General features: G+C 38.0%; 3 protein-coding genes across 3 annotated transcripts; 2 read left to right on the top strand and 1 right to left on the bottom strand.

The window, feature by feature from the left end:
* On the top strand, positions 1–10,206 carry LOC134660849 (uncharacterized). Its single transcript, XM_063516695.1, has 9 exons — positions 1–87; positions 682–776; positions 3,269–3,395; positions 4,610–4,778; positions 6,402–6,590; positions 7,037–7,275; positions 7,997–8,203; positions 8,800–8,989; positions 9,994–10,206. Exons 1-9 carry the CDS (start codon positions 72–74, stop codon positions 10,127–10,129), a joined length of 1,368 nt encoding a protein of 455 aa, XP_063372765.1. The 5' UTR covers positions 1–71; the 3' UTR covers positions 10,130–10,206.
* Positions 10,207–13,981: 3,775 nt separating this feature from the next.
* On the top strand, positions 13,982–14,609 carry LOC134661838 (glycine cleavage system H protein, mitochondrial-like). Its single transcript, XM_063518045.1, is given in 2 exon segments — positions 13,982–14,143; positions 14,442–14,609. Coding segments are annotated over 2 exon segments (330 nt in total).
* A 360-nt stretch (positions 14,610–14,969) lies between these two features.
* On the bottom strand, positions 14,970–19,103 carry LOC134660973 (ATP synthase subunit gamma, mitochondrial-like). The gene is made up of 5 exons (XM_063516860.1): positions 18,888–19,103; positions 18,578–18,804; positions 17,178–17,341; positions 15,747–15,911; positions 14,970–15,458 (listed from the first exon to the last, which is right to left on the bottom strand). Exons 1-5 carry the CDS (start codon positions 18,977–18,979, stop codon positions 15,192–15,194), a joined length of 915 nt encoding a protein of 304 aa, XP_063372930.1. The 5' UTR covers positions 18,980–19,103; the 3' UTR covers positions 14,970–15,191.
* Between the last annotated feature and the right edge of the window lie 4,510 nt (positions 19,104–23,613).

A 23,613-nucleotide genomic window follows, 5' to 3' on the forward strand; every position in this document is an offset into this window, starting at 1 on the left:
TGCGTGTAACAGAGGTATACTTACCAGTCGGGAAGCCGTGTAAGGGGCTCAAGTAACTATACCGTTTATTGATGGACAGGAAATTGGGTAATTCGTCCTTTTATTATTACGACATCGGCTTTACTAGGGCTTTCTTACACCAGCGTTGGGCAATACTAACAAAGTTATTTAAATTAGATACCTAGTTATTTTATCATTAGAGTAACTTGTTTTGGTTGGGAATTTTTATAAACTTGCTTTTCGTAGAGGAATCTCGGTTGATTTCTAATGAACATGAATGGTAAAGCAGTTTAGTTATATGTACCTACATATTATTTACTCATAGAAACAGAATTACGCAGATACCAGTGAGAAAATCATTAGTGGACATGCCGAAGCATATTTTTTGGATACAGTGGCGGCGCGTCAAAAAAGTTTGTCGGCAAGTTGGGACTGTTGGGAGCTTATTAGGTTTTCCTTTCCTTCATTGGAAAAAAGAAGCAAGCCAATGGGAATAGAGTTCCATGGATGCCCTGCCACTGATAGGTACAGCAAACAACGCTTTTGATGTTGTTGTGATTGCTGAGATAAGACTAAAATAATTGTGCACTGCTTGTTTAGACATTTATGTTAGTAATGTGAATGTGAACAATAAGTTGTCAAATAAAGACATTAATGACTAACCACTCTAATTAGTTTCAGGGCCGGGCAAGATGGCGACAAAAAAAGCTCCTGAACCGAAGTCATCGACTAGCACTGCTGATGCTACCGAGTCTACTCCGCTCGTCTCCAAAAATGTAAGCCTTCATTTATTATTTCTTACACTCAATTGTAATTTACTCAGTAATCTCACAATTTACCTATGTGCACGTTGTACAGTCAGCTGCAGAGAAAAGGTACCCGCGCTGCATAGAATTGTGTATGCAAAGGTGCTAAGCTAATAGTATTGCTGACTGTACCTACATGTTACTATGCTTAAAATAAGGGTAATCATTTAATATATTACGTAGGTAGATAGCGTGTAAGTAAGCATAGTTTAAAAAAATACTAAACTTAAATCTAAATTATACTAAACTAAATTATATATTTGTTCCGCCGCATATATCTCAGTAAAAAATCTGAAATCACCTAAAATTTTGTTTATATCTACGTTGGTTGTTAAACTATCCGTCGGATGGCTAAGTTAGGAGACCTATCGGCACTACTTAAAAAAAAACGTATCTTATTTGGTCAATCAAATGAAAAAAGTGGTAAGTATCTAATATGTATGGAATGCATAGTTATTGCCTTTCAACTTTGAGTAGCAGTGTGAGATACGAGATTTTTTCATAGTAGTGCCGCTATGCTACGCTACATCATTTTAGGTCAGGCCGCATTAGTTCATTCCCAATTATTCAAAACAATAACTACTTATTATAAGTCGCGACTATCAGCTTCGCTGATCGCTCTTCTGGCAATATGTCTTTACTTTCCTTGCTGACACAATGAAGGAACCTAGTTTTAGTTTTATAATTTATATATTAGGTACCTATATGTATTTATATTATATTTATTGTATATATTTAATTTGATCTTCTTGCATATGTACCTATGTTAAATTATAAATTAACTTTGCATTTTATATTTTGTTAGTGTAGTAGTAGCACTGCCCACAATCTCTCTGCTTTGTCTTAAGAAAGACTGGAAGTAGAGAAAGCTTTTGTCATTACATTAAGTCCGCCTTTTGTGCGATAAGTTTTTCTTTTGTGCAATCTAAATTAAATAAATAAATAAGTAGACAAGTATCTAATACGGGTCACAGTGGTGGATAAGGGTTTCAGGTGTGCCCTTACACGCTAACCACAGCAACTCGAAGATTCCACTGCATGATATGTCAGTATACGTACTTATATAACTAGTCATAGTAGTAAGAAAGGATCAAGCTTCAAGATAGCGAATGGTATAGATGTAGTGCATAATCCTTTACCAACGTGTTCTCAGAAACATTCCTATTTGTCATGATGCTCTTCAGTCAACCTCAGTACTTTTTGTACTGAGACTGGCTGAAATAGCATGACACTTTCGTACGTTTCCGTGAAAATACGTTGGTAAACGATTATCGACAAAAGTGGACAAAAGTGGTCGACGTAGCTCGGAAAGCGGCCAAGCTAAAGTGGGACTGGGCTGGTCATGTCTGCCGAATGCCGAGTGAGCTGTGGGCCAAGATCGCCACAGAGTGGCAGCCCAGCTCAAAACGAGGAGTTGGCAAACCACGTCGGCGATGGCGAGACGAGCTAGACTCCTTTTTAAAGGAATGGCCAGAGACTGTACAGGATCGGGAAGACTGGAAAAAGTGGGGGGAGGCCTTTGCCCAGCAGTGGGACATTACAGGCTCCTAATAATAATAATAATAAACGATTATGCACTAAATATATAGGGTATCTGCACCACAGTTGTGGTCACAACAACATGTTATCATGTCATGTAACAGCGGATTTCTGAAAATAGTGTTCAGTATTCGTACCAATAGCAAGTTCAACAGTCATCGGATTTATAGAAAAGTATCTTTAAGGCACTCTAATTGTATTTAATGTCACAGACAATACAACCTATTTATGTAATACATTTTGTGTACTTAAGTTGTATTAATTCTGCATCATTAGTTCATCTTATCCACTAGGTACATTCTTGCAATATGTACTATCCTCACCTCACCTCAACTCTCATGCCAACATCTTATATGATATTATAGAGTTAAAGCACTATTGTTGTATCTTTGAATTTGTTTTTTAGAGGACATGAATCATCGATACGTCTTAAGCCGTCTGTCAGGCTGTTACATTTATGTTACGAAATAGGTAGGTATAGGTAGATGCGATCAGTTTCAAGTCGCTCTAATGCGTTCACCTGACCGCGGAAATGTGGCCGTGACCTGCGGACTGGATGACATTTTATTATTTTATGTTAGACGTGATTTTAAAACTGTTTACTTATCTATTTTTAACATCGTAAGATTCTATTTATTAATACAAGTTTTAAACTAAGCTGAATAAATAACCACAAGCACTAATCTTGAAGCACTGAACATAGGTATTAGCTGGAAAACATGAAATAAATACCACTTTCAACAATTTTGGGGATTGATGTCATACTAATATTTTTTTTTGCACATTATGACACTATCCGAATATCTATTTGAATTTTTACCCACACAATCACTTCTACTACATAGTGTCTCAATGAAAAAAAAAAAATCGTACTCGTCTTAGAGTTAAAATATTATTACCTACTAAAAGTGTATTATTGGCAGGGACCGGAGGATCCGACGGGCCGCGAAGAGGGCGGAGGCCTATCTATGAAGCAGACTGTCCTTCTGATAGCCGGTGAGATGGCGGGCAGTGGAGTGCTGGCTCTACCGAGAACGCTCGCTAGAACTGGTAACATTATTTTTTAATATTAAATGTATTCATTAGCAAATTTAAATACCGAAAGCCAAAGGCCGGTAATAGTAGATTGTAAATCAAGGGATGAAAAGGCGCTCGAACGCGCCAATAGTCCGATACTGAAATGGTGCCTATCAGCCGAGTTAACCACTCTACTGTTCATTTCGAATGTGAGGAAAGTAAAATATATGTGTATTAAAAAAAATACTAAGTATAAACTTATATAGTATTTCTTGAGGGTACCGTAAAAAGTATAAAACTTTGCCCTTTAACATAACTTGCCCACCGCGTCACATTTCGGTAAAAGCGAAAACATACATATACACTTTCTGAAATCTACTCGTAGATCTACGTAGAGCAGATGTAGAGTACCAGTATAAGGGGGTAAAATGCATACATAGACTAATAACCACATTACCCTACTTTGCGTCGTGCTGTCGGGCAGAAATTAAAAGAGGACTCCCATTTTTGTCGTTTCCTAGCAAACGTACCAACAATAACATTCGGTCCTTGTGTCTGACTGTGCCTATAACTATGAAGATGTTCGACTCTGCGTAAAGTCTGGTTATAATCAATGACCATTCAAATGCCATTCAATATAAAGGTGTTATTTCAAGCATTAGCCATAAAGTTAAAAGGAATTAAATTTCAAATATTCGACGTTATTTGGACAACACAAGCATTCAGCGATGATATATCTCGCACTGCGAACAATGATTCTATTTAACTGTGCGAGGTGTATGTTATCTCTGTTTTTCAGGACCGCAAGATATGCAATGTTTACAATCTTGCGCTCTTTTGCCACTTAATGTAGAAATTGTACTATTTGTGTTTACTTAACACAGATGAGGAGATGATCAGATGAGCAAAGTCTGCATTAAGTATCAAATTAATTTTGTAGTCGATGTTAAAAATGTTTCTCTTCGATCGTAACAAAATATGACAGCCAAAGCGATTGTTTGTATACTCTTTTGCAGCTACAACACATACTGTATTGTAACCTACAGAAAAACGTATAGCCGATTTTCACTGATAGTTACAATCTAAATTAAATATTTGTCATATTAAGACAAAGGTACCTAACTTGTTTGTATGTATTAAGTAAACAGACAAATTGAGAACTACATTTGTTTTGGATGTCAGTATTTTTTTTATGAAGGTAGATGATATGTGTATTGGTCAAATAATCATTCTCTTCTCGTGTCCAGGATGGTTCGGTGTCCCGGTGATCATCGTGATGTGCGTGATCGCGGCGTTCAGCGGCAAGAGGCTCGGCGACTGCTGGACCATGATCGAGGCTCGCGACCCCAAGATGAGGAGCAGGCAGCGAAACCCATATGCTATTATCGCCGAACAGTCATTAGGAAAAACTTGGAGGTACGGGAATTAAATTTATAACGAAATCAAATCAATTTACTTAATATACTTCTTTAATTGTTTCTTTATTGTCGTCATTTTATTAAATACGAGTAGATAGTTAACAGAAATAGATTTCTTCAGAACAATTATGTCCGTTGTCTAACGATCCTATTATCTTCAATGAAGGCCCGCTTAACGGTCGTTTCCGTCGTGCGTTTTATACACCTAGCTATTATTGCAGTAGTTGTGTGTAGTTGATACACCACTTGTAGCACCACTTACTCGATCAGGTAACCTACGCTAGGAAATTCTGCAACTCTAAACGGCACTGCGCTGTTGGCTGACCTGTTAGTTCAGGCATGTAAGTAAAATGGGTCATGCTGCCGGACCCGTATGGAAAAATTATAGGCGTGGTCAGATCTTAGAATTATATAAAAAACGTTTATATACTCGTTTATATATATATCATACATACATATCGTTGTATAATTGGTACCCACAACACAAGCCTTATTGAGCTTGCTGTTGGACTAGTAGATCTATCAAAAAATGCACTATAATATTTATTTATTATTTATCTATCGCTATATAGTACCACAGAGACCAGACTATTGAAGTACTAAAAAAATGTCGCTAGTCGCTTTCACACTTCACTTCACATCATTTACCCATACGATACACTAGAGAGAGGGTCATCGAGCGTGGCCGGTGTAACCGGTTTCCAACTCGGAACAGATTCGGTTACAATCAACATAATACATGGGACTATTTTTAGTTGCTTATATTTTAAATTAGCGTATTAAATAAGTAAATAAATATGATGGGACAATCTTACACAAATCGATTTAGCCCCACACTAAGCTCAATAAGGCTTGTGTTGTGGGTACAAAACGCCGTTATATAAATAGGTACTTAAATACATAGAAAACATCCATAACTCAGGGACAAAATATCTGTGAACACATAAATAAATGCCCTTACCAGGATTTGAACCCGGGACCTTCTGCTTCGTAGGAAGGGTCACTAGTGTCACTACCGACTAGGCTAGGAGGCCCACAGGAGGCCGTTAAATAAAAACATTAATTAGATAAATTAATAACAATATAAACAGCATAGAGTCTGTGCGGAAAGAGAAGAGTCGTAGAAGATAAGGGAACCAATACATTATCTACTTAACTCTTTCCGCACAGACTCTACCTAGAATGGTAATATTTTATTATAATGACATAGATTAATTGGCAGTCTTTAACAGAAGTATTTTTATTTTTAGGACTGCCACGAATTCTAATAATTTGTAACCTTACCTATCAAGTCACAGATACTTAGCTATAGACACCTAACCATATCATACCAAGTAGGAGAAAGAAGGCATAAAGAGCCAGGTTTTGAAAGAGCCATTAAAGGCACTTGCATTACTTCAGTAGTTTGGGAGCGAATAGTTTCATCAGTCCGGTCGTCAAATAACAATCCTTTTTAACAGGTTCCCTGTCCGTGTGCCCCCCAATGTGGGGTTCATGAAGCTTCTTTTCAGGAGTCAGTGCTTCCACTGTGGGTTCACTAATTAATTCAAAGTGCAAGCACACTTGGACACATCATTTTGTATGGGTACAGTGAATATGTTAATGGTGCGATATTGTCTAGTGTGGTGGTGTCATGCGCCATGATGGTGACGCTGTTCGGCGCGTCGGTGGTGTACCTGCTGCTGGCGGCGCAGATCATCGAGCACGTGTTCCTGGCGCTGCTGCCCACCATCACCATCTGCGTGTGGTACCTCATCGTGGCCGGCGCCATGACGCCGCTGCTCCTCTTCGCCACGCCCAAGGACTTTTAGTACGTACACCATCATGTATAAATACATACATCCTTCCTTACTAAACATTGTGCTGAGGTATTTTTTGGGATGGTCAAAAATCAAACCTCACATATTAACACAGGTGACATAGTAACACACTGGAGAGATTGAACACACAGGAACAATCTATTAATATAAATAATTGGCCAAGAGCATGTTGGGCCATGCTCAGTGTAGAGTTCCCTAGTTACCATTATGTCAGAATAGGCTAAACGGGGGCTATTAGTAAGTATCAATTACATTACAAGCAAAAGGGAGTACTTTCGCAGCGGTTTGTACGAATTTTTACTAAGAAGAGAAGACTTTTTGCAATACAAAAAGTCTTTGTCTTGGTTAAGCTCGGTTTCTACGATTTTTTTTTGGACCCATGGTTCAAAAGTTAGAGGGGCGGGACACAACTTTGTTATTATTGCTTTTTTTTCAGTTTTACGGGTGTGATTGCCTTCGGGTCGACGGTGGTGGCGTGCGTGCTGTACTTCATCCAGATGATGAACGATGTGAGGCCGTTCGTCTTCCGCTACGGCCTGCACGGATTCCAAGAGTTCTTTCTGGCTCTCGGAACTATCATGTTCGCTTTTGGCGGAGCGTCTACTTTCCCTACCATACAAAATGATATGGCCGATAGATCGAAGTTCAGTAAGACTATCCAGTACAGTTTCGGAGGTGAGTTAATGCTATTAGAGTACGAATAATCCTCTTAACTTAATACAGGTAATTCTATACTAACAGTAGAGTATGCATTTAGATCTTAAATACTAAGCGGCACCGCTTATGTAGGGAGTGTTACATACATATAATGTTACGAGAATATTTTTGTGTTTAATTTTATGGGAGCCATAAATGCTATTTTTTCAGAACATCCCAAAACCATGTCAGATGTCGTAGGTATAAAATAGTTTATCGTGAAATGTGAGTTTAATGAAATCAAACATGTACAATTTTCCAATAATTAAGTTTGATTATTTTATAGTTTCAGCTATAGATAGCTTGCGCGCGTGAGTTGTAAATCGTGTTTTTTTCGACACCATTAGCAAACATTGTCATATTTCAACCAATTTACACAAAACCTTAACAAATTATATGCCTAACTAAGCCTTTTTCATGAATTCGTTTTATGAGTTTATCGCTAACACATCTCATCAGTCTATCTGTATGTTACGACGTCTATCTGGGTTGGGGGACTTTGTTTTATATAATGTGTAGTGATAGTTATCAAAATATATAATATGACTAATAGGGCAATATCTTCAAGGAGTCCAAACTTATAAAAACACTTAAAACTTATATCTCGCAAATGTTACACGGTTTATTATTAGTGGTCCACGATCCAATCTTGAAACGTTGCCAGCTGAAAATAAATGAAAGTGTATGGTCTCATGTCCAGCAATCTTGCTGCTGTACCTGCCCATCGCCATCGCCGGGTACGCGGTGTACGGCGAGGCCGTGTCGCCCAACATAGTGACGTCACTGTCCTCGACGCCGCTCACCCTCGTCGCCAACGTGCTCATGGCCGTCCACCTCGTGTTCGCGTTCATCATCATCATCAACCCTGTCTGCCAGGAGGTCGAGGAGCTGTACGAGGTGCCTAGAGGTAAAATGGAGTTTGCTTGTTGCAATAATACGATGTGTTTTTATTGTCATACCCACAAGGCCCAATTTAAACTCGGAACTATATAGATCTACATTTTCCACAAATATGGTATGTTCATTTTGAAGGCGATCGGCAGTTGATTTCTATAGCAACGAGTCCTTAGAATGATTGCCAATGATTTGAATTAGGCGCTCGCTACTGGTATAATATGAAGTAGGCTAGTAGTGGTGTTCGACGAGTTGGTACCTTGGCATATTAAGTAGAGGCTAGTAAATATGCGATATATTGACCAGCATTCATTGTTGTTGGTACGCGTGGCACTATTTACTATTTTTGGATTATGCAATATTCGAAAGTAGGGACACTGTAGTGTCCCATTCTGGCCTCAAAAAGACAATACAAAAGTGGCCACCACTTACCACTTTAATTTTAGGACTTAATCTAGTTTAAGTAATACATTTTACACTAAACATAATACAAATTCCGCACGCAAGTTTTAACCAGTTCCTAGTTAATCAAACTTAATAAGGTAGGTACTTTTTCAGTTCAGTGGTAGATGTACCTACTTGATTTTTAATATTTTTGCACATTATCAGATTCCGTCGGCTGGCGCATGATAGTGCGTCTGTCGATCATGGGCGCGATCCTGTTCATCGGCGAGAGCGTGCCGCGGTTCTACACGATCCTGGCGCTGGTGGGCGGCACCAGCGTGGCGCTGCTCACCTTCATCCTGCCCGCCTACTGCTACCTCAAGCTCGTGGAGCACGCGCCGGCGGACCACGCCGTGTAAGTTACATGATAGTGCGTCTGTCGATCATGGGCGCGGTCCTGTTCATCGGCGAGAGCGTGCCGCGGTTCTACACGATCCTGGCGCTGGTGGGCGGCACCAGCGTGGCGCTGCTCACCTTCATCCTGCCCGCCTACTGCTACCTCAAGCTCGTGGAGCACGCGCCGGCGGACCACGCCGTGTAAGTTACATGATAGTGCGTCTGTCGATCATGGGCGCGGTCCTGTTCATCGGCGAGAGCGTGCCGCGGTTCTACACGATCCTGGCGCTGGTGGGCGGCACCAGCGTGGCGCTGCTCACCTTCATCCTGCCCGCCTACTGCTACCTCAAGCTCGTGGAGCACGCGCCGGCGGACCACGCCGTGTAAGTTACATGATAGTGCGTCTGTCGATCATGGGCGCGGTCCTGTTCATCGGCGAGAGCGTGCCGCGGTTCTACACGATCCTGGCGCTGGTGGGCGGCACCAGCGTGGCGCTGCTCACCTTCATCCTGCCCGCCTACTGCTACCTCAAGCTCGTGGAGCACGCGCCGGCGGACCACGCCGTGTAAGTTAACTGATTACTTTTAAAAAAGGAAGTACCAGTTATTTATGTGATTTATGTCTCATAGCAGATAAAAGGCCCTTTCAATGCAAAAAACAATTATTGTTTATTGTTATAAAATCTGTTTATCGTGTTGTCCAATACAAAGTAGATATTAGCAATTTTCAAAGTCCTCCTAAAAGTTCGCAGTTATTCCGATGCATAATATGTACAGTCGGCCGGTTTCCCCTTGCAATAATATTATGTCAGTGACAATTGTCAACCTTAGCGATCGTTAGATCTCGCAGAAACTTTTGTCAAAACTGGTAGACCACTTTTTTGGCCCACTGTACCTATTTAACGTTTTCTCCTAGACTCTTCATATTTGTACATTTTATTTAAAGTAACGTAGTTATACCAGGGACTCATATTGCGGAACGTACTTCATGATTATGTCTTATGTTGTATGTTTCGTTTTGCAGCAGCCAGCCGGGCTGGATGAAGATGGCGTGCTGGCAGGTGATCGCCGTGGGCGCGGCGGGCGGCGTGATCGCCACCTACAGCGCCGTCAGCGCCATCTTCAGCACGGCGCAGGCCACGCCGTGCTATCTACGATAAACACATACCTTTGCACCCTTTGAACCTCAACAAATGCCTAAAACTCATTTAGACCACGTGGCAACTTGCGGCATGTGCTTCTTTTATCGATTTGTTTGTACCTACATTGTGTAAGTAGTTAGGGATGTAACAAAAATAGCATGCGAGTTCTTACATCGCTCATCTAAGCCTATGAGCTGTCCTTGCTAAAAGATTTATATAACTTATAGTGCCTCCGTTAAATTTTGATTCTGCCTAAAATCAAAAATGACAATAAAAGTACCACATAGCACGAAAGCCACGTTTATAATTTCATGCAACTGAAGATATTTTGTACACATGTTTAGTGCGACCAATCTGAGATACGTATAAAAGACGGTGTCGCAACTGGTTAAGCGGTTCAAAGGGGTTTTTAACGTTGCGACATTTGTTACATTAGTTAATTGCGACTTAGCTGACGATAAATTTGTTTCTCGTATTCTTATATGCCTAGTTATTGTATTTTAAAACACGCAGAAAAATGCGAGAGGATAAGCTGAGGTATGATTCTTATGAACTAGGAGATTGAAGTTACTGAGACATGTTTTATTTTATTAAAATGGAATCTTACCGTATCTTTAGCCAATAATAATGTAGTATTAGCAAATTAATCCATTGCCTTTGAACCCTTTCTTTTAATATTATGTATGTGCTAACAATAAGTAGGGGAAACTGGGGAGGGTTGATCACCCCTTTTGTTTATAGCATACATTTTCTTAACTATTTGTAGTATTGAAAAACTTTATAGACCATACGACTCAGAATTTATCTCTTCATTAGTAGTTTGAATTAGAACAGATTTGTGCAATAAATTAGATCATTATTTAATGAAAACTCGTACTGTTGACTTTTACCATGTGTCCCCTATGTAAGGGAGACTTGTTTACCCCTCGTCGGGAGCCTTGATCCTAGGGGGATCAAGTGACCCTGCTTCTTGGGACACATGGTAAACATATTTTTACCATGTCTCCCCATACCCGATTCTCATTGATTATATAACTCGGATCGCTATTAGCAATGCATCTATAATTTGTAAAATACACAGCAAACATATATATATATTGCATCTTCCATGCTTTGAAGTTGTATTTCCGGTAATCAGATGTCTAAGCCGAAGGGATCAAGTCTTCCAGATTTGGGGACACTTGGTAAAAAGATTTTAAGTGGCAATGTCATATTTCGAGGGTAGTATCTACATTAATTTATTCACTTTATCTACAGAAAATTAATATATGAAGATATCAAACACATATTGATCCATAATCTTATACTTTTAAAAAACAATGTAATCGTATTATCCATAAAACAACATAAAATAGGGAATCAATTTTTGCACCAAAAAAAAGTAAAAAAAAATCAAAAGTCTAAGTTATTAACATAACATTTCTTGTAACAAGCTAATTTTTTTAAAGTTCTTATGAATACCTACAGCAATTTTAAATTTTTTACCCATCACGGTCGTTATTGTTTACTATAATAAATAAGTTTAGAAATTTACTGCTCACGTTTCGAGGACGGTGTTTGAGCTGCATAATCCTAAAATCCTTTCTATGGACCGTCGGTTCTATAGTACATAATGTCGGAAAGCCATTGAAATAGCATTTCATCCATAAAAACAAATATCGCCGGTTGAAAACCAAATATCGTTATAAGTGTTTTTTGTCGACCGAGTAACATCCCCTGTGTGTAAAACGTTTAACTTGATAAACAAGACCAAGTACAGGTAGTTCGTAAAATGTTGATGTCAACTTTAGTCAGTCTTTTCAAAGGCCACGGGGATAATTCCGTTTTCGGAGTCGGTTGTATAATTAAAAACTGAATTATACGCCATTAAATTCCGTTTTAATAAACTATAATGAGTCAAAAACCTTGAAAGTTTAAATCAGTGTTTCTCTGGTCGTACTTTCGCGGCATGATTTACTAAAGAAAAGAAAATATTTATGATAGCTCTATGAATCATTTTGTAAGTAAATTTATTACAATGTATACTTGATCGCTTTGGGGGTGACATGATCCCGGAATCATATCTCCCCTGAAGAAAAAGACAAAGTCTCCCCATACATAGTAAGATTATAAAACGTGCCGTACTCGAAACATGTGTTCGCGTATATCAATGTAATCCAAGTTAATCATCACTTCAATAAACAACAAATAAAATAAGCACACTCACTAACATCATGTCCATCTCATATTATAAAATAAATCCAGTTAAAGCTTACCGAAAATTTAATATAGTACGCAGAAAATCTTTCACCGTCCGCCATTTTTGAACCACTGACTTTTCCGATACAGTGCCATGACAGAACGTGAAGTTAGGAACGAATGAATGAGTGTTACCAGCGCAAAAAATTGTATCTCGTTTGGTTTGATTAAAAATGAAGTTTACCAAGTGTCCCCTAGGGATCGACCCTCCCCACCCTCACCTATTTGTACGCGCCATCAGGCTGAATTTCTACTTACTGAAGTTATGAAATAAGTAACGTACCTATATAATAAGTGCCTAACTTAGTTTGTTATAATAGTCATATTTTAATAATCGATTGCTGCTGTTGCTGAATAAATGTTGGTCAATTTGAGGAGTACAGCCTTTAGTTTAATTTATTGCTCCTGTTACAGGAAGCACCCTGTATTTATTTACAAAACATTTTTGAATTTTAATTTACCTCCAAAATTGGCCGCCAAGTTTATTATTAGGTATTTAAGTTAGGTACTTGTTCGTCTTTGGGTCACGCTCACGCATTTTCATCGTTCTTATTGTAGGTACCTCCCGGGCCTACCGCCGAAAACCGAAATTCGCAAATTGCTTTTATTCTTATTAAGACGTAATTAGAGTGACAGAGAAGAATGCCCGTAATTGACGAACTTCGATTTTCGCAGTTATAGCCGATTAACATATTTTATTGCATTTAGGTATTTCTTCGAATTTGTGAAGATAGACGTTGTTTCTAGAGGTTCATTATATCAATATACCCAATGTCGGGTACTGTTTTACTTCTTAACTAATTTGACCATATACTTATCTCCCTTATTACATAATGTAAGTACTATTAACTACATTTATCACAGGTTATCACCATCGTTATTCGATGCGTGATGCGTGAATGACGTCCGCGCGTCTATGATGTAAGATGCCGAGCGCTTCTCGCTATAATCGCTAAACAGTTTATATTTTAAAAAAAAATCTTTCAGTTTAATGCCGTTTACAACCGTGTTAGTTAACTCGAGTAAAGCATTAGTGATATCGTTCGAATAGAAATTGCAACTATTTGAAGCTAAGTATTTTTAAGAGGATAAAAATTGTTTTGTTTAATAACAATTTGTTGGTGTTTAGTATATTCAGTTAAGAGTCATGGCACTGACTATAATCAGAGGTGCGGCGAGGCGGAACGGGACCCTACTCTTATGAATTACTGCAAGTCTGTATACAGCACAGTTGCCGCAGGTAGAACAGAATAGATGGCTATCACAAACATTAACGTACAGTTTGACCAAGTTAACTATGCATGCGCCAGGCCAAGAATGCCGATGCCGATATGCGGGTGATAGATACCTACACATGTTTCATTTGGTAGTTTGGCTTTATCATGAAAATCCATGTATTTCGTATTCTTATTTAAAAATTGTTGTGCTATAAAAACACTAAAAAATTCCATAAACTAAATATAGATTTGTTACAGGCAATTTTTTTACAAAACATCATGAATGGATATCTATAACCAATAATATGTATATGAACGTTTGGAATTTCAAATCATGCGCATGTCAGTCATGCATTAGTTAATTTCTAACATTCAGTCATACAGTGAAATATGGGGATTAAAATAATTTCTAAGAATGTTGCAGCAAGCTCTCGGAGAGGTAGTGTACTGTCAGCTGCCCGAAGTCGGCACCCGACTAACCGCGGGACAGGAGTGTGTGGCCCTAGAAAGCGTCAAGGCAGCCAGTGAAGTGTATGCGAGCGTTTCAGGCACGCTATGTATATGACACCGTAAGATTGTGAACCCGTTAGTTTATAATCTAACGTAGGTTAGGTTAGGTTAGATTATAATCTCCCTACCGTCAGTTTATAATGTAACTAGCGAGATTATAATATGACGAGTGTTTACAATTTTACGGTGACATATACACAGCTTAGTCTCAATGAAATTCTAACTGTATAGACCAATCAAAACCTCTGGCACAGTGTGAGGCGGCCTGTGTCGTCGAGCAGCGGGACATATATGTAAGCTGGTGATGAAAATACCGCACGTTAAAACTTACTCTCACAGCCCTAGCCTTCCATCTTTTGTTAAAGGTGACAGAAAAAAACAAAGAGGTGAAATCCAGCCCAGGTCTGATTAACAAATCTTGTTACGGCGAAGGATGGCTCTTCCGGGTGCGGCTTTCGCAGACCAGCAACTTTGATAATTTGATGACACATGCAGCTTATGAAGACTTGCTGCGTAGCCATGAAGAACACTAATAACATAAGCCAGGGGCCGATTTTTTAAATTCGACCGCTCGATTTCGTGTATTTCGTTCAGTAATATCTCCACTACTAGGCATATAAATTCTACTAATAGAATTGAAAACGAGTGGTCAATACCACTCGATTCCAAATTTCTATCACTCGTATTTCAAAAATTAGCATTTCGCCGTTTTCCACCGATTTTCGACTGTACCCTGCAATAAAACTTGCCGCGCGATTGTATCCTATCGTGTTACCTACCTACATGTTATAAAGAAGGTAACAACAAACAGAAACTCGCTGCGACTGGAGTATCCTAAAGTAGGTATTCAGAATTAGACAAAGTAAACTTTGTGGGCAAGTAGAAATTAAACATGCTTCACAATCACAATTAAAAGTTTATTATATTTTCACGATTCCGTCCTTATCAATATTTTACGATGAAATGCCTGGATCTCTTTAGCCCAAACAAACCTTAAATGTTAAAATGTTAAATAAACCGCATCAACTCTTAGGGTAATTGAAACATGGATTCTCTGCAAAACGTGAAAGTAACTGACTTGTGTGAAAAACACGAAGTTATTTTATCAGGTATCCTTACTCCAACGCAGCTGCACCAGATATGATCTCGATGAGTTCCCTGGTGATGACGGACTGGCGCGTGCGGTTGAAGAGCAGCGTGAGCTTCCTGATCATCTCGCTGGCGTTCTTGGTGGCGTTGTCCATGGCCGACATGCGCGCGGACTGCTCGGACGCCGCGCTCTCCTTCAGCGCGTAGTACAGCAGCGCGGCCAGGGTCCACTCCGTGTAGCACTCCAGCTGGTCGGCGTCCACGTCGTCGAACGCGTTCATGTTAGGCGCACTCTAGACAACACATCAAATCAATCACATGACTCAGGTATGTATGCGGCCTTAGTATGTCAAAACAGGGGGATTTATTCCCTTGGTATTACTCATTTTGATAATTAAGTGCGTGAGCACTGATGATCCATTAAATACCTTTTGTATTTAGGTATGGGCAGAGACTAGTAAATATTCCAGACGAAAAACCTTTAAAAGTATAAAATTTGTAACCAACTGCTTTTATGACATTCAAACGTTTAACTTTGTTAATTTTTTTGGGAAACCACCAGAAAAAGAACAATAACTTACTTCAACCGTATCTTTGTTGAAAAAAGGTATAACAGTTAGTTCATATTTGACAGCGCTGAAGAATTTATTGTAGTAAATATCTCCTATGTCATAAAGGTATCCAGAATCGGATAGTGCAGCTGCCATCCGAGACGCATCAGCAAACACAGGCGTTTGGCGACCAATCTAAAACAATAAAAAAAAATTACATCTTTTTAATATCTTGTGTCTTGTGGGATATCATTATTGTAACCGAACGGTAGGCGTAATATCCTTATCAACGGAAATACTAAATACTTATAATAATATTTTCTCAGCAGTATTTTACCATTGATGTCATAAATCCGTAATGGGTGTCTTGATACGAGTAAATACAGGGTTCCCTTAATTGTATTAAGTTATGTTCATTCCCTAATTAAATACCTAAGTAAGTTTTGCCCCTACTTTATAGAAGAATGGTAATTTAAGGAATCTCTAAGTTTTGGTATTCTTCGACGATCCGATATTGCTTAATATACCTATTTTGCTTAAGGTAACTAATTAAGTACACCAGGTACATTTTTAACTGATGTCTAGCTTGCTATAGTTTCTAGATGTTTTAAAGAAATGTCGGGTTATGTATTAGCAATTAAACTTATTCAACGTTGATGATCACGAGACTAGAAAGTGATTAGTTAAACATGTGTTTGTTATTGTTATTAAGTCTTCATTATGGTGACTATTATTAAGCTCTTGATTGCATCACCCTTGAAGACTATATATTTCATTTTATCTCGATACGTTATTACTTATTAAGAATTTCAAAATAATTATATGTTAGGTACACATGCAAGAATTAAGCGATAGTACCTACTTATACTAAATTATGTTAAGTCGAGTAAATAAAGAAAACTAACTGTGCCCATACAACGTCGCGAAAATCGGCCTTGTTGTAGATGACAGTAAATATTATTTTTACATTTTAGTTTTTTGAGTGTAAAAACTGCCAACTTACTATAATTATAATTTTAAAACATATGAAATCAGACTTTACTGACCGCAGTTACAGTCCAAAAGTAGATTTAAATCACAAATAAAATATGATGAGCCCTAGAAATGGTTCTAAAATAGAAATACAATAATACATTACGATACAAGTGCGAAAAATAGAAAACGAGTGGTGATAAATCACACACGAGCGAAGGGATTGCCTAAAATTCAATTACTATGCTTAAATTGTATTTTTTTGCAAAGGAAAGCGGCCAGGAAAGTCGGACTTTACGTTTAAAATGAGTGTTTATATATAGTAGGTATTTAAAAGCGTTTAAAAGCAGTACCAGCGGTGACAGATTTTACACGTATGAAACTAAAATAAAAAAATAAATAAAAAGGCACAATGAGGAACGCGGTGTTGTATGTGGGTTGTTCGTATCATCGTATCGAATATTTATTAGTATCTGATATATGGCATACGTCTTTAATGGAAACGATCATGTGAGGTGCAAACTGGCGTCGAAGCATGCCGCGTGATTTGTCCCCTATGGCGAATATTTTGTGGGTGGCGCCCTCTGCGTTTCTCGCTATCATATCACGCCGGATGCGACGAGCTACGCCGCTGTGGACCCCACCGCATAGTCCTGTGAAATAACAACTTTATGCCATGAGCCGACTACAGATGGCAGCACTATGCATTTATTAATCACTACTCCTGAAAATATGTAGCGACATTACACTATCGGACAATAGCGAAGAGTCCACATAACTCGATTACCACCGGATTTCCTAACATAAAACAGTTTGGAAATCTGTTACAGCGTACCAATGCCTTCAATTTAGGTATCAAATTAGCTTTAGCCTGCCTTCACATTGAACAGACACCTCTCCCTGATATCTGAAAAATTTAACCTTTTCGACGCCGTGTGAAACACAAAAGCTGTCACGCTGACGCCACGTCACCGAAGTGTCAAAACTGAAATTGAACTTTATTCATATGCACGTAGGTTTATGTTGCTCTGTGGTCTTTGACCGATTAATCCATCTTTGGCGTTGAACCTATGGTGCGTACGTATATATCGGTCATTGGCGTCCAAAAGGTTAATTAACTTTTTTGTTTAAACTAAATCTGTTTAGATATGATATCGTCTAGGTAGTTATGTGGGGAAACAATGTTTTTATAATTTTATTAAACTTTTTTTTAAATGCTTAAATTAATTGAGTAGCATTAGCATATAACAAGGGACACATGGGAAAAATCGCATGCTCTTTAGTCAAATTACGAAACAATGTTCTTTAAAAACCTTATCTTTGTTGACAGACAAGAAATAAATTAAATATAAATGGATGATGTCAACGTAAGTTTTATTTGCAATATTAATTTAATCAATTTATCATTGTCTCAAGAGATGAACAGCGGCATTGACACATATATGTAGAATATAATGCAATACCTATGCAAACAAAATGGGGTCAATAACGTACGAAATTTATAATCAAAATAAAATAAAATAAACTTCACGGCTATGGATGAAGTCCTAGATATCTAGGTAGCTAATTTTATATCGAAATGACGAGTAAAAAATACTTTCTGATTAGTATTCAGGTACCTATTCAGGCATGCACCTACATATTGAGACCTACTACGCCTATATGGCTATTTAACCATACACAACGTTTATTACCTACTTACTCATACAAGGAAACTACTGATAAGATATCCTACATACATAATGCTATTTCCTATATCAATCTTCACTAATTCCTATCAGTTATACGTTGCACACTGGCGTATCGTTTTTTCACGCTTCCAGCTTCACTCTGCATAAAGCACGAGTGTGGAGATGGCGTAATGTTAAGTTGCAGGGTTTGTATCGTACCTCGATCAGAAGTTACAGCAATGTACACTCTCTTGAGTTTCTTGTCGGCCTCCTGGTCCGGTGCCGCCGCAGCTGCCGGCGTCACCGCCGGCTCCGCTGCCGCTTTCTTGTCTTCGCCTGGCTTGCCATCGACCGGCTCCGCCACCAGCTTACTCGACTCGTAGAACTTTCGTGGCGCGTAGCCGAATGGCCTGGCAGCTCTTAATTCCCTTTCTGCCCTAGTAAACCTAAAAAAATACCTTCCTAGTAAAATAAAGTTTATTAAGGTAATTTTGGACATACTACAACAAAAACTTTTTTTCCACTTTACTTGCTCGCGGATACCATCTTCATTGTCTTTGTAATTTTTTGAATATTTTTTATGGACTTTAATCGTAATGATACTTGCTTCAATTGTACCATTTTGTTATTTTAATATTCAATTGCTAATAAATAATGTGAATTTAGTTGATCAAATACCCTTAACGGCGTGGAAATGACAGATTTATGCCATTTTCCAATTTGACAGTTAATGACAAACTGAAAAGGCGAGGTAAATGCAAATAAGTATGTATGTTGTAGGTCCAGTAATTCAACTAAAGTTTGTCAAAGGACTGTCTCCTCCTGACCATAGAATTAGAATAGACAAGAACAACTGTCAATCTTCAAAAGTGCGACCAAAAATGAAATGCAAGTGTGTGCGTAAATTGTCTATGTGAGATCAAAAATAGTGATGTCATGTTATAACATATTAATAATCTGTCGGTGTTTGATTGCTTTATCGACTACTTTTTCAAATGTGTTATTTTAAACGTTAAAATTCTACGACATTATGATGTATAAAATAACACCAGCGGGCTCAGCACGGTTCCATTTTTTTACCACTATCACTAAGCCCGTCACTTTCGCACTTACATACTTGTTAGAACGTGACAGGCATGGTGATAAATGATAAAAATGCGACCGTGCTACTAGGGCTGCACTGCGTGTGCTATCAAAATCGTTACAGCCTTATCTTAGTCTAACTCTGTGTTGGAAAGTGAAGTTTAAATTTACTGCTAAACATCTGCACCTTCAAAAAGGTATAGCAATCATTATTTGAAGTCGGTTATAAAGGTTAATATCTTAATTGGGAGAATCAACTTTTTCTTGTCACTCGTTGCCATGGTTACGTTCCCCTGGGTCATTCTTTAAAACCTGATTTTTAGGCATTTAAATTCTCCAAACACGCTTTATTGTGAAACTTATAAACCCTTTCCATTGAGGGTCGTCTACCAAGCGTGTCAGAAGAAGGTGGTGGGCAATGTCTTCTAATCTAACAAACTATGCTACTATTGTCTCTTGGGTGACCGGACAGAATAACAACAAGAAATAGTTGATCCACCCAATTATGTCTTGTGAAGAAATGATTACATAGGTAGCTATTAATATACCGACAAGTTATCGATACTGTCATCTGAACATTTTGTCAAGCCCTAGCGTAAAGTAACAGTTTATGTTTTTACACAAAATATTTAAAATTATTGAGTAATATGATAAAATATTAGCACACAAAGGAAGAAAAACTTATAATCAACTGTATAAACCGGTTCTTACACTTTTTATTTTATTTAATTTGACAAAATATCGTTAAGAAAATTTCGTTAGGAATATCATTATTCCTCTGAAATGAATATTTGCTAGGTTTATTTGGCCCCGTGACACTGAAATCCGGTACACTACAAGACACTATCTTCATTGTATTAGTTTATCAAATAGTTTTCTTCCGAATTTGTGTATATTTTTCAAATTGAAAATTACGGTGATACGCTCTTGGCCGTCCGCGGCCGTCGTCAAACTCAAAAATGGTCACGTTTTCTCATTTGTAGTCTGACTCTTTCGCACTCATGCGATGTTCATATACGTGATGGTTTCCCTTTCGCACACTTCAGCTGTCTGTCAAGCGCGAGCGCGACAATGACAGGTCTGTGCTCCTGACAAAGGATGAGTACTTACCTATGACTTACCTATAGTTTTTTTGTTCTTATTTACTGACAAATTGGTTACGACGACGTGTGCGACGACGTTACCGACGTTAAATTGTGTAAAATATTTTCCATAATGTCAATACCAGGGAGGTAATGGGGACTACGTTTATATGTGGTATGGAAAAGCGGTAGTCCACTATCCTTCTAATATGAGTAGGTACCTACCTAATGTTGGCATGAATGTATCGTTAGCAAAGAGTAGTATGAGTATTGGTAAGTGTTGCCGTCAACTTGCCCTCAACGAAATTAATTCAAGGCGCAAACGCATAATTAGCCTAGTTTATATGGTTATAAAGGATCCGGTAACTAATTAGCACTTTATCGCTTGATCGGGACTGATTTATGACTAGCTATACCTAAATAGGTACTCGAACCATTTTTTATTCAATATTGCTTGCTTTAATTTGATAGGTATTAAAATTAGAACACACCCAAGTATAAAGTAATAACTTGGATCAGTTTTGATTTTATTTACTCAATTATTTTTGATTAAGGATTTGTCGAGACCCTTACTCTGCTATTAATTACAAAGCTCCAATAATAAATGGCAGTAATGTGGCGCCAATTAAATTATCCTTTTGTAAAAAGTAATTAGGTAAGTAAGTTCCTGTGTCAGACTTAGATACAGGCAGGATACATTTAGGCTTCATAGCCTAGTCGGTATGGTGACCATGACTACGAGGCAGGAGGTCCCGGGCTCGAATCCCGGTAAGGAAATTTTATTTGTGTTTTTTTCACAGGTATTTTCCTGATTTATGGATGGTTCTATGTATTTAAGTATTACACTGATTTAAACTTTCACGATTTTTACTCATTATTATAATCATAATCATAATCATTTATTTATTTCTTGAATGTGGTACAATAAAGATGTAAAAAACAATTTTTGAACAGCACATCCTGCCTGAATAGGCATAGAAATATTGAATACTACCTATAACTATGACTAGATTCTTATGACCTACCATGCAGCATGCGAAAGTAATACAGTCACGATATTTAAATACTACATTATACTATAAAATATGCGGCATATAGTCTAAAAATTCTTTCAATGAGTAAAAAGCGTTTTGTACCAGAAAGTCCAACAAATATTTCTTAAATAAAGGCATTTCGGATTCTCTTATTAATTTAGGTAGCTTATTATACAATTTGGGTGCCATGCCATAAACACTTTTTGCACGCAAGGCAGTTTTTGATTGCTGATATGAAATTTTGTGTCCCTGCCGCACACTATTTATAAGCAGGAAATTGATTAATATTTATTCACAACGAACGAGACTTAATCGCAAAAAAATTAAGTTTTAAATTTACCTCCTACGTTTCGGGGACGGCGTTGTACCTGTGGTCACGGAGAAGACTGGCTAAAGTTGACATCAACATATTTCTAGGCTCGCCAGTTTTTCGAACTACATACCCGCACTCGGCACGTGTTTTAAATCAACACGAGTTGCGAATTACCTATTCGCACGTGTATCGTACAACGTTTTACGTAATGTACGTTTTAGATACGTAAATTTTCGACGTAGTTACGTAATAGCCCAAACAATAATGGTGCCAACAGGCCATGTTGCTATATCGTGTAATATAGGTATCGGGCAGATATTTTTTGCGTGGAGGAGATTGTTTACAATATGGATGTGGATGTTGGATGTTATTGTTTAATGTAATAATCGAATAGTTTGTTGCAGTTTGTGTAAATAGAACGTAGTAGTGGTGAGCTGTTTTTGCCTAATGACGGCAATGACTATACTCACAAAATAGGTACAGTTAGCACCATTTAACAATAATGACGCCCTATATTAAAAAGCAGAACACTTTTATTTTATGATAACCGCTACATCTTCTCATGAGAAATTTAACAGTTTTACCTAACATTGCTTTCTCATAGCATTTCTATCATGCGCGCTTTCAACTTCAAACATATCAGTTGGTAACGCATATACTTACTTAAATACGGAACCCTAAAAAGAATAATATTTTAATTCATCGTTTTTGAAGTCGGTTTTTTAGGGTTCCGTAGCTAAATGGCAAAAAACGGAACCCTTATAGATTCGTCATGTCTGTCTGTCTGTCTGTCCGTCTGTCCGTCTGTCTGTCCGTCCGTATGTCACAGCCACTTTTCTCCGAAACTATAAGAACTATACTGTTGAAACTTGGTAAGTAGATGTATTCTGTGAACCGCATTAAGATTTTCACACAAAAATAGAAAAAAAAACAATAAATTTTTGGGGTTCCCCATACTTCGAACTGAAACTCAAAAATTTTTTTTTCATCAAACCCATACGTGTGGGGTATCTATGGATAGGTCTTCAAAAATGATATTGAGGTTTCTAATATCATTTTTTTCTAAACAGAGACACTTCCAAAGTGGTAAAATGTGTCCGTCCCCCCTGTAACTTCTAAAATAAGAGAATGATAAAACTAAAAAAAATATATGATGTACATTACCATGTAAACTTCCACCGAAAATTGGTTTGAACGACATCTAGTAAGTAGTTTTTTTATACGTCATAAATCGCCTAAATACGGAACCCTTCATGGGCGAGTCCGACTCGCACATGGCCGCTTTTTTTGTAATAAGTTTTTATTCAACTAGCGTTTCATTCCAATTACCAGAAATTTTCATGCAATCGCAATCTACCCGCGAGCACTGGACAACTGAGACCTGCACAGGCGAACGTCACACTCGTTCAGTTTTACCTGTACAGTTCAAGAGCCCAAAGTAAAAAAAAACATATTATGTTTATTTATTTGAAATCAAACAGAATATGTAAAACTGAGTACAGTGTTTATTTGAAGGAAAATAAGACATCAAGTAACGCAACTCCAAACGCTTGTTGCATCGACCAGAGTTAATTTGAGGCGTAGATATGTCGAGGCCAACGAGCTCGGTCCGTGTAAGTACGTTTGGACGCGGTACCTTTTTATATTTAGATAACCTTTAGCGACTTGTATGGTTGGATATAATAACTAGAAAATCTGAACATGTTTTTAACGCCCAGTTTATAAAATTCCTCTATGACCAGT

The sequence above is a fragment of the Cydia amplana genome, chromosome Z, assembly GCF_948474715.1.
Source record: "Cydia amplana chromosome Z, ilCydAmpl1.1, whole genome shotgun sequence".
Classification (NCBI taxonomy): Eukaryota; Metazoa; Arthropoda; class Insecta; order Lepidoptera; family Tortricidae; genus Cydia; species Cydia amplana.